The sequence below is a fragment of the Myotis myotis genome, unplaced genomic scaffold, assembly GCF_014108235.1.
Source record: "Myotis myotis isolate mMyoMyo1 unplaced genomic scaffold, mMyoMyo1.p scaffold_m19_p_7, whole genome shotgun sequence".
In the NCBI taxonomy this organism is placed as follows: domain Eukaryota; kingdom Metazoa; phylum Chordata; class Mammalia; order Chiroptera; family Vespertilionidae; genus Myotis; species Myotis myotis.
The window spans coordinates 35,011,148-35,023,547 of NW_023416379.1; the positions used below are offsets into that span (position 1 = coordinate 35,011,148).

Consider the following 12,400-nt stretch of genomic DNA (forward strand, 5'->3'; position numbering starts at 1 on the left):
TAACTGATGACCTTTCTGCTAGAGGAGCTAGCTGCCTCCTAAATAATGCAGAATGTAGATCATCGCCTCAGCATTAGCGGTTAAAGCAAGAGAGGAACAGGTGAAATCTAGTATTGATTTGCTTCCAAACAATCACTGCATGTTCTTCATTTTCTGAGTCCCGTATGCAGTCTTTCTGAAATCTGAGTAATGTATTGATTTCTCTCAGAAAGAAATAACCTTCCAGATTTGTAGTGTTGTTATTGGGTATTTTTATTATATCATATTTAGTCATTTATTATAATGTGATCTACACCTACACAGCACAAAATTTGATATAAATTTACCATGCTTATGCTTTCTATACAACCAATAACTAATCTACAATTTAAATACAAAATAAGAAACACAATGAAATTCAAAGTTTAATGTAAGAATATTGTCCTTTAGATTTGTTTTGATTTTATTACTATCAATTGACTTTAATCAAATGAATTCAAAATATATGTATGGTAGCATTATACAAAAGAGTTGTAATACATTCCAGTTCAGCATAATCTGTCATTCCTCAGAAAGCAATACCCTAATATTGCTTTAATGAGGGGTTGCTTATTAAATCAATAAAGCTGTCTTCTTCATTTGAAGAAAAAAATTACTATATGATGTTATTGACATTTTTGTTAAAGGTGCATGCAATCCAGCCCGGCTGATGTGGCTCAGTGGTTGAGCATTGATCTACGAACCAGGAGTTCACAGTTCGATTCCTGGTCAGGGCACATGCCTGGCTGCAGGCTCCATCCCCAGTGGGGGGCCTGCAGGAGGTAGCTGATCAATGCTTCTCTCTTATCATTGATGTTTCTATCTCTCTCTCCCTTTCCCTTCCTACCTGAAATCAATATATATATTTTAAAAGGGTATGTAATCCAATTGCTTCGGGAATCAAGAACAGAAAAATAGTATCTGAAGTTGGTTTCAACTTTGGGAATATTTAAACCCTTATTAAGCTATTATTTGGTGTCAGTGCTGGTAGGCCCTCCTATATGACAGAGCAAGGAAATATGTGTGTGTGTGTGTGTGTGTGTGTGTGTGTGTGTGTGCCACTCTGTGCATACACACATGGAAAGACATGGAATGGATGCTTCCCTAGAGCCTCCAGAAGGAACAGAGCTCTGACGACACCCCAATTTTCACCCTGGAAGATTCATTTCAGACTCTGCCCTCCAGAAGTGTAAAAGAATAAATTTATGTTGGGTTAAGTCACTAAGTTTTGTGATAATTTATTACAGCAATAATAGTAAACTAATACAGCTAAAGACAAATGATGTCAGGCATCTTTTTCATATATAGGCTTATTTGCCTATATATCTTCTTTGGTGAGACATCTGTTCAGATCATTTGCCCATTTGTTACACTGGGTTATGTGTTTTCTTATTGTTGATTTTTAAAATGTTCTTTCTATTTCTTACATACAAGTCCCTTATCAGACATATATTTTTCAAATATTTTCCCCCACATGCTGTGGCTTGTCTATAAATATCACAAACATTATCTTTTATAGAGATAATTTTAATAAAGTAGAACTTTTTCTTTTATACGTTATGCTTTTAGTGTTGTATTTAAAACTCAGGAAAAAATGTAAGATCATACAGTTTTTTCTCCTGTGTTTTCTTCTTAAAATTTTATAATTTTGCATTTTACATTTAGCTCTATGATTCATTTTTAGTGCACTTTTGTGAAAGGTTTGTGCCTAGGTTCATTTTCCTGCACACTGATGACTCTCTCCCTGATCAAACGTTAGTCAGACTCCTTTGAGGCCTCTTCGTGACAAGACATTGACCTTACCCAGACTGTGGGGTGTTTTCTTAGTCCACACCCAATAATATGTTCTTATTAATTTTTAGCGAGAGAGGAAGAGAGAGAGAAACATTGCTCATTTGCGTCCCAAACAGACCCCAATGGTGGTCAAACCCTCAATCTAGGTATGTGCCCTGACCAAACCCACAAGCTTTTGGTGTACAGGACGATGCTCCAATCAACTGAGCCACCTGGCCAGGGCAAACCATGGTTTTTAAGACCATTTTCCAAAAAAAGACAGTTTTATTTCTTTTTTCCAATTTACACAGTTTTTATTTCTTTTTACTTTCTTATTGCACTAACTATGACTTCCATTGTGATTTTGTAGTTTCATATCCCTGATTCTAGGAAGAAAGCATCCAGTCTATCACCGTTAGGTGTGTTGTTACTTATATGACTAAGGTCCCCTCTATCCTTAATTTGCTGAATGTGTGTTTTTTTTTAAAGTTTTTCAGTTACAGTTTATATTCAGTATTATTTTCAAGTGTACAGCATATTAGTTAGACAATCACATACTTTACAAAGTGTCCCCCTGATGTTACTGGTACTAAAATGGCACTGGTACTAAAAAGTAAAAAAGAAAAAGAATTTGTGTTTGCTGTAAAGTTCAATGACCCCTTGTATTGAAATCACCCACTCATGTTAAGGTGTCTGCAGATTCACATGAAGGGTCTGCACAGCAGACCCTTCAGACCCTTCATGTGAGAAGTAGGAATGTAAACACTGAGAAGAAGATGGCACCAAACATAACTGAAAAATTGTGGAAAGAGATTGTTCATTCCTAGGTTTTATCAACGCACCACCTTGTTGGAAATTTCAATCAGAGCAGACTAGGGCAATACAGGGAAGCGTAGGTCCTGGGGAAGGTTATACCCTGGTGCCCACCTTGACCACAAGCTCAACCCTGGCTCCCGGGTACAAGTGGCTGTGGGGATGAAGGAAATGTCATGGGAAGAACACTTGGGCTAGTAGGATATGGAGTGATGTGCATCCTGCTGTGTTGAGAAGTAGCAGAGACTGTATTCACTGAAATTGACTGGAAAGGCACAGGTGTGGTACATTAGGACAGCAACAGTGTTCATTGTTTTTTTTTATATGAGTAGTTACAAACTCCTATGTAAGAGGAAGGGAATAGAAAAGAAAGAAAATATTATTGAGGAAAATGTTAAAAGGATTCCACAGTATCACAGATTGTACAAGCCATGGAACTGGAGAACACATTCTAGCAAAGAGTCTGTGCACCACTTTCACATGATTTTCTTAGACCTCAGCCAGAAGGAAGTAATTCTGGTCTTTAACTCAGAGTTGGAAGGTATAACACTTCTAATTTAAAACAAACTCTTAGGTCTGTTTGCCACATGTGTTTTGGTTGGTTGGTTGTTTAATAATCATTTGATTTTGGTGAAATGGCTTTATAGCACCATCGCTCTTTTGTTTCTTTGCTTGCCTCTTTGAGACTATTGATTTTCACAATAAAATAAGATCCTGGTATGTCTTAGGACATCTCTAAAACACACCATCTGAATTGTTTCTACAGTAAAAGAAAAATCCAAGTAAGAGCCAAGGCAAAACTTCCCCCAAATTTAAAGGGATAATGACTATTTTATCTTTTTAGGAAAATTGATTTACTTCCACAAAAAATTTAAGGTGTTTCTTCTGTGGTTTTAAGGAGGTTGTGAGATAACTGATGGTGAGGCATATGAAGAAGGATTTGCTCTTAATTATCTTAATTAGAAGACCTTGTGAGCCAATGACAGATATTTCCAGCTACAATATGAATTATGTTTCTACCCCTCTTCTCTAAGAATGCTGCACAGAATAAAAATAATTGTAGAATATATATATCCTAAAACTAAAAATGCACTAGACTGTAGAAGTTAATGCCTTACTTAATGAAAGGCACTGGAAATATAAATTTGGTTGCCATTACTGCAAGGGGACCAGCTGTCATAATTCTGGCTCACTAGGGTCTTTAACTTGGGGGGTCCTCTTCATGATCTTTGGAACGCCACATAGTAAGTGATTCTCTGGGGATACCAGCTAATAAAAATACCATCCAGTCATGTTCTGTTATTTCTACCTCTTCCTTCCTTACCAATTCAGGACTCTAATTACTGAAAACAACTAAATTCAATAGCGTTTTTTTGTTTGTTTGTTTTTTTCCCATTGAGCAGCTGGTGACATCTAATTTTTCCTGTTTGCAATCACAACCTAAGTAATGGATGAGCTTATTTTTTAATGCAGATATTATGTGTTTATATTCTAGGATGAACACACAATAGCTACTTTCTAAAGCTCCCATTTCTGATATTCTAGCTTGTGTCATGAATTCTGACACAGAAATTATGCAATTCTTCAGAAAATTCAATGCCCACCTCAACTGTAAGTTTCAAGAAAGCACGCTGTGCTCTGAAATGTCTGGGCATTATCTTAGAGCAACACTTTGCTTGGAAAATATTATACAGTGTCCAACTTATTTTTATTGGCGAATCCCTTGTCATTATTGTTATTTCACACCAAGAGTCCATATCCTGCTACAAAACACAGTAAGTAGTAGCATATGTAAAAACAATTTGTGTTGCGGAATTTATATCCTAAAATTCCTTCCCCTTGAGGTATGTGAAATATGAGCTCCTATGGTTCTGAGGGACTTGAGACTATGAGTGTGTGTGTGTGTGTGTGTGTGTGTGTGTGTGTGTGTGTGTGTGTGTTGGGGAGTGGGTGGGAAGGCAACGGAACAGTTTGGAATGGAAAAATTCTCATGACACATGGGCTGATGGGAGTGAAGAATTTAATTTCTGGGCATTCTGAGGCATCTCTCCTCTGAATTCAAACTCTTGGAGATTACCATAAATTTTCAAAGGAGAAATGATTTTTTTTAAAATTCCAAAGACAGCCAGAATGATGCAAAATCCCAGTGGAACTTTAGCAGGTAGAGCAGGAAGAGAGTGTCTAGGCAAAAGCTCTCCATCATATCTTGGCTTTTATTATAGGCTATGTGGCATGATCATAATACCTGTTTTATTAAATTCTAAAGCATGTTTCCCATTCAGGGAAATGTACAGCCAGGCAAACATTTTAAATGGCTGAGGCATACAAATGTAAAAAGATTCAGTGCATCTATCTGAAGTGTATAGTTCCCGATATGTGGAACTATGGCTTATAGTATGTGTTTCAGATGAACAAAGGACAGTTCCCAGAGCTGCACCACAAAGGAAAACGCTCCGGGGAGGTTATCTCAGCACCACAGTAAGCAAACACACAGTACTCCATCCTCTACGCCAAATGATAACTTCAGATTCCAAGCACCTGGGGAATTCCCAGGAGTTTAGTTGGAACAGTTGTGGCTCAGAACTCTTCCAGCAATCTTGGCAAGTGTACTCTCTGGCCTGAGAAACCCCAATCTTGGAAGACTCAAACTCTGCACCTCCACATCTGTGCCCACAGAGTCAAGCATGGAGAAAACAACACAAAACTGGGGGAAGCTGTGGCATTTTAAGTCCGTGGTCACCCATCTTAATGGGGCTTTTAACACATCATAGAAATTCTAATGAGATGTTAGCTTGCTTCCCCACTCTCTGGAATGGCAATTTAAAACATTTTCCACTCAACTAACATCAGCAGTTTGCTTTCTTCTTGTTTTTAGCAGATGTCTTACTTCACAGAAAATTAAAATAGAAACCATGAAAGCATACCACCTCAACTTCCTGCCATCATATCTACAATTCTACCTCGATTTGCCCCTTTCCTTTCCTCCTCCCCTCCTGTCACAAAGTAGGAAGTGTCCCTTCTCCAAGGGACTTACTCCTCACAGCCACAGTTCTCAGAAAACCAAGCTGGTCCTGCCCTGGGTTACATCAGAGGCCTCCTGCGTGACAACCCAGGCTTCTCTTGTCCCTGGATTCCATCCACATTGCAACCAGAATGAACATGTAAAGCATAACTGGGCTCATGTCACTTCCCTGTGCTAAACCTTCTGTGATGGGCTAAATTTTGTCCTCCTGCAAAATTAATATGTCGAAGTACCTTTAAATGTGATTGCATTTGGAGATAGAATTTTTAAAGAGGTATTTAAATTAAAATGAGGTCATTAGGATGGCACCTAATCCAATATGACGGGTGTCCTTATTGAAAGGGCGAGGGCTACGCCCTCCATCTTACCCTGGATCCTCCATGTTGGGGCAGAGGCCATGTGCTCAGAAAAGTGCCTTCTTCCCGAGCCCAGGCCCCTGCTGGCCACGCCCAGGATTTCTTTGAACTAACCAATGACAAGCAAGGGATGTGCGCGCCATAGAGATGACCACATCCTGTGTAACAAGACCCGACTTGCGCCCGGCCAATCGGCAGGGCCACAGCCAGCTCCCCTCCCCTCACTATGAAAGCCCGGATTTTCACATGGGTCTCACTCGGTTTCCGGTCGCTGCGTCGACTGGAGGTCCGGGTTGGGTTAGCTAACTCAATAAAGGACCTCCTGCTTTTGCATCGGACTGACTCCCTGGCATGGTTTCTTGGGGATCTTGAATTCTGGGCATAACATTTTGGGGGCTCGTCCGGGATCCCCAACACCATTGAGGGGACTCCCAGTCCGGAGGGCCTGACTGACCGCGGTAGGTTTTGTTTTGTTTGTGTCGCGTGTTTTTTGTTTTGTTTGTGTCGCGTGTTTTGTTTTGTATCTATCCGGTGTGAGCTCACTTCTGAAATCTGTAAATGCCTGTAAATGCCTGTAATAATGATCTGAGTGGATGCACGGGATCAACAGGTGGGAGGAGCCGGGGGACGCCCTGGTCCTCCATCTGAAGGGGTATAGCTTTGCTTCCGCGGAGTCGGAAGGTCTGTAGGAACCCCCTTAATCTGAGACAGTCGGAGCGCTCCCGCTGGTTGGCACGCAGCCGTCGTTTTCGGTTTTTGCTTCCATGGAGTTGGAAGCTTGTTTTGGTTTCGCTTCCATGGAGTTGGAATACTATATTTTCGGGCCCCTTAGTTGTCTGTGTTTGTGTTTTCTCGGTTTTATTTTGTGGATTTACTGGATGGACGTTATGGGACAGGCTCAAACTACTCCTTTAAGCATTATGGTCGATCATTTTAAAGAGGTAAAGGGAAGGGCCAGCAACCTCAGTGCGGAGGTCCAGAAGGACCGGTGGCGGACTTTTTGTTCTAGGGAGTGGCCAACTTTTAATGTTGGGTGGCCGCCGGAGGGGACTTTCGATCTCCCCACCATTCGCCGGGTTAGGGATGTCGTCTCCCAGCCCAAAGAGGGACATCCTGGTCAACTCTCTTACATTGTTACTTGGCAGGACCTCGTGGAAAATCCACCACCTTGGCTTAGGCCCTTCCTACCTCCACACCCTCCGGAGCCAGAACCCATTCTTGCCTTGCAGGAAGCGGAGAAGAAGAAGGAGAAGAAAGCCACCCTGCCGTCAGCTCCAGCTCCCCCCTACCCGGTTCTGCAGGGGGGAACTGGAGAAGAGTTAATTTTTCCTCCCCCGTATCATTTCCACAGGATGCCGGAGAGATTCGATCCTACCCCGTCGCGGGAAGCTGACGCAGTTCCGGGAATGGCTGGGGGCGGGGTTCCGGGAATGGCTGGGGGCGGGGTTCCGGGAATAGCCGCGGTTCCGGTTCCGGTAGGAGGCCCACCTCTCACCCGGCAAAGAGCTCAGCGGGAGCTGTCTGTCGCAGCACCCGACTCCACTATCAAGACCCTGCCCTTACGAGCCGCTGGACCTCCAGATGCGGATGGCAACCAGCCCCATGTTTATTGGCCTTTCGCAACTAGCGACCTCTATAACTGGAAGGCACAGAACCCTAAGTTCTCCGAAAAACCGGGGAGACTTATTGACTTGCTAGATTCTGTTCTTTTCACCCATCAGCCCACATGGGATGACTGTCAGCAGCTTTTACAGGTTCTGTTCACGACGGAAGAGAGAGAAAGGATCCTCAGTGAGGCCCGAAAGATGGTTCCCGGTGTAGACGGAAATCCAACCACAAACCAGGCCCAGATAGATGTCTCTTTTCCCTTAACTAGGCCTGAATGGGATTTCAACACGGCAGAAGGTAAGGAGAGGCTCTTGGTCTACCGTCAGACTCTAATGGGAGGTCTCCGCAGGGCTGCTAGGAAGCCCACCAATTTGACCAAGGTAGGGAACGTACAGCAGGAAAGAGATGAGTCTCCAGCTGCCTTTCTAGAACGAATCATGGAGGCATATCGCACCTATACCCCCATGGATCCAGAAGCCCCTGAGAATAAGGCAGCTGTAATCATGAGTTTTATAAACCAGTCAGCCATGGACATTAGAAAGAAACTACAGAGAATAGATAGATTAGGAGAAAAGAGTTTACAGGATTTACTGGTAGTAGCAGAGAAGGTGTTCAATAACCGAGAGCACCCTGAGGAGAGGCAAGCCCGCGCCATGGTGGCTGCCAGTGACAAGCAGACTCGAAACCTGGCCAAGATTCTGCTAGCCACCACCATGGAGTCCCCTGGGGAGCGGACCCGCCACCTCCGCCAGCTCGCTGATGGCCAAGAAAGAGGTAAGAGAACTGCCCGGGACGGGAAAAGGAAGCTACAACAGAACCAGTGTGCTTACTGCAAAGAGATAGGGCACTGGGTCCGAGAATGCCCAAAGAAGGCCGGTAAAAAGGGGAACAAGACAGACCGGGTGGAGGTGTTGGAGCTGGAAGGACTGAGTGATTAGGGAAGTCGGGGTTCGGATCCCCTCCCCGAGCCCAGGGTAACTCTTAAAGTGGAGGGGACACCTGTTGACTTCCTTGTCGACACTGGAGCGCAACATTCGGTTCTCCGCACACCTCAGGGGAAGCTAGCCAGCAAAAAGTCCTGGGTGCAAGGGGCAACTGGCATGAGCCAGTATTCATGGACTACCCGAAGAACAGTAGATCTAGGAACGGGCCGGGTATCCCATTCCTTCATGGTAATACCAGAATGCCCCTACCCCCTATTAGGACGAGACTTGCTAACCAAGATTGGGGCCCAAATAACCTTCAGACAAGGGGGGCCTCAGGTCACCGATGGCGAAGGCCACCCCATCCAGGTTCTGACTCTGAGACTGGAGGATGAATATTGCCTCCACCAGGGGGCGCCCCCAGTAGAGAACAATATGGACAGGTGGCTGCAAGAATTCCCCACAGCCTGGGCAGAGACGGGGGGAGTAGGGCTGGCCGCCCACAGGGCCCCAACGCTGGTAGAACTAAAACCAGGAGAAGGCCCGATGAGAGTCAAACAGTACCCTATGTCCCAGGAGGCTCGGAAGGGAATCCAGCCTCACATCCGGAGACTGCGAAGCCTAGGGGTACTGGTTCCATGCCAATCTGCCTGGAACACCCCCCTCCTGCCAGTCAGAAAGCCCCATACGAATGACTATCGGCCAGTTCAGGACCTCCGGGAAGTAAATAAAAGAGTCCTGGATATACACCCAACCGTTCCTAACCCATACACTCTCCTAAGCTCTCTGGCACCCTCTAGAATCTGGTATACTGTATTAGACTTGAAGGATGCCTTTTTCAGCCTGCCGCTAGCGCCTCAAAGCCAACCCCTGTTTGCCTTCGAATGGCACGACCCCGAGGAGGGTTACAGTGGACAATTAACCTGGACGCGATTGCCCCAAGGATTCAAGAATTCACCCACCATCTTTGACGAGGCGCTGCATGAAGACCTCGGTGAGTACAGGAGGGAACACCCCAATCTCACCCTTCTTCAATACGTAGATGACATCCTGATTGCTGCCGATACAGCCAAAGATTGTGAGCAAGGGACCAAAGATCTGCTGGCCACCTTAGGAACCTTAGGGTACCGGGCCTCGGCGAAGAAGGCTCAGATATGCCAAAAGAGGGTGAGTTACCTGGGATACATACTGGAGGGCGGACAGCGGCGGTTGTCAGATGCTAGAAAAGAGACAGTCTTGAAAATCCCTGCTCCCACCTCCCGGAGGGAGGTGAGGGAATTCCTAGGATCGGCTGGCTATTGCCGCCTCTGGATACCGAGTTTTGCTGAGATCGCCAGGCCCCTATACGAAGCCACCAAGGAGGGGAAGGCCTTTAAATGGACTGAGACAGAAGAAATTGCCTTTAATCAGATAAAGAAAGCTCTTTTGGCTGCTCCAGCCCTGGGCCTACCAGACATTACAAAACCCTTTCGCCTCTTTGTAGACGAGCGCAAAGGAGTAGCAAAAGGAGTTTTAACCCAGGCTTTAGGCCCCTGGAGTCGCCCAGTAGCATATTTGTCTAAAAAGCTGGATCCCGTAGCCACTGGCTGGCCACCGTGCCTAAGAATCATTGCGGCAACCGCGCTCTTAGTCAAGGATGCTGACAAACTGACCCTGGGACAGGAGATCTGGATCACAACCCCGCATGCCATTGAAGGGGTCCTAAAACAACCTCCCGATAGGTGGATGAGCAATGCTCGCATGACCCACTATCAAAGCTTGCTGCTCAACCCCCCTAGAGTACGGTTCCATCCCAGTGCGGCCCTCAACCCTGCTACCCTGCTACCTGACCCTGACCTAGATGCCCCACTACATGACTGTGCGGGAATCCTGGAGCAGGTACATGGACTTCGGAAGGACTTGACCGATCGGCCCCTCCTGGATGCAGAGGCCACCTGGTTCACGGATGGAAGCAGCTTCGTGCGGAACGGGTGCAGGTATGCGGGTGCAGCGGTGGTCACAGACACGAACACCGTGTGGGCGGAGGCTCTGCCCCCTGGGACATCAGCTCAGAGAGCAGAACTCATTGCACTCACCAAGGCACTGACACTGGGGGCTGGAAAACGGCTTAATGTTTACACAGACAGCCGTTATGCATTTGCTACAGCTCATGTTCACGGGGCAATCTACCAGGAAAGAGGGCTATTGACAGCAGAGGGACGGACAATAAAAAATAAGCAGGAAATTCTCGACCTGCTCGCGGCCTTATGGCTTCCTGCCAAGTTAGCCATAATCCACTGCCAGGGACACCAAAAAGCTGATGACCCGGTAGCGAAAGGCAACCAAAAGGCTGACCAGGCTGCAAAGGCAGTAGCCCTTACCTCGGTCCCTACCATGGCCTTACAACTCCCAGACCCAGGGGACCCAGTCTTACCAGACCAGCCCAAGTACTCCCAGGAAGAGTTGCAACGTATCAGAAAGCTCCCCAGAGCCCAGGAAATAAAGGGATGGTGGCATACACCAGAAGGAGAACTTATACTGCCGGACTGGCTTGGGGACACGATATTAAAACATATGCACCAATCCACTCACCTGGGAACCCGGAAAATGAAGGACTTAATCCAACATGCCAGGATCAAAATTCACCAGCAGAATACCAAGATAGATCAGGTTGTGTCTGCCTGCAAGACCTGCCAACTTACAAATGCAAGGGTCGGATCAAATGAAAGAGGGACCAGGCTCAGAGGCACCAAACCAGGAGCACAATGGGAGGTCGATTTCACTGAAATTAAACCAGGGAAGTATGGTTATAAATATCTTTTAGTGTTCATAGACACCTTCTCTGGCTGGGTAGAGGCATACCCAACCAAGCACGAAACAGCTCAGACGGTGGCCAAGAAGCTGCTGGAAGACATCTTACCCAGGTATGGTTTTCCTGCTATGATAGGATCTGACAACGGGCCAGCCTTTATTTCACAGGTAACGCAGGTGGTAACTAGGGCTATTGGGGCAAATTGGAAATTACATTGTGCTTATAGACCCCAGAGTTCAGGTCAGGTAGAGAGAATGAATAGAACTCTAAAAGAGACCCTTACCAAATTAACCATGGAGACTGGCGGGGACTGGGTGGCTCTCCTTCCATATGCCCTTTACAGGGTGAGGAACTCCCCTTACACCCTGGGTTTTACTCCCTATGAGATCATGTTTGGCAGGCCACCCCCTATCATTCCTAACCTTAAAGCTGACTTACTCGCTGAATTTGAAAATCAAGAACTATCTCTTTCCTTAAGAGGGCTCCAAAGGGTGCGCGAGGACATCTGGCCGCGCCTCCGCGCCATCTATGAGACCAGCCCAACCCCAACTCCTCATCAACACAGACCAGGAGATTGGGTCTACGTCAGAAGGCATCATCAAGAGACCCTTGAGCCACGTTGGAAGGGTCCCTTCACCGTGGTGCTGACAACCCCCACTGCTCTTAAGGTAGACGGCATCGCGACCTGGGTTCATCACACTCACGTCCGGTCAGCGGACCCCTCCACGATCCGGAAAGACTTCATCACCAAATGGAGCATCGATCGAGATCCACGCAACCCGCTCAAGCTCAAGCTACGGCGTGCTCGACCTGCGTGATGCTGGTAACATTAAATAGATTTAGATAATGCCTGCGCCTTCATGGACACGGCTCCAAAATGACAAGGACAATTCATAGGATCACATGTCTAGTATCATGTTTTATTGTATTGATATGTTATATTGACCTTTAATTCTCTTGCAGGCTTGAGTGTGTGTTGGCTGTCCTGGAAGGGAACTGTGGGGGGTGACCCCCAAAAGTAAAGGATGCTCATCAGGTTTTGGGTCTCTGTTAAAAGACAGTTGACAGTAGGCAGCCTGTGTACTGCTTGCAGGCC

The 12,400-nt window shown here is 45.9% G+C and overlaps 1 protein-coding gene across 1 annotated transcript; it reads left to right on the forward strand.

The window, feature by feature from the left end:
• The first annotated feature begins 6,664 nt into the window (after window positions 1–6,664).
• LOC118660795 lies at window positions 6,665–11,785 on the forward strand. Its single transcript, XM_036318441.1, is given in 2 exon segments — window positions 6,665–9,680; window positions 10,354–11,785. Coding segments are annotated over 2 exon segments (2,997 nt in total). The 5' UTR covers window positions 6,665–6,746; the 3' UTR covers window positions 10,417–11,785.
• Window positions 11,786–12,400: the final 615 nt, after the last annotated feature.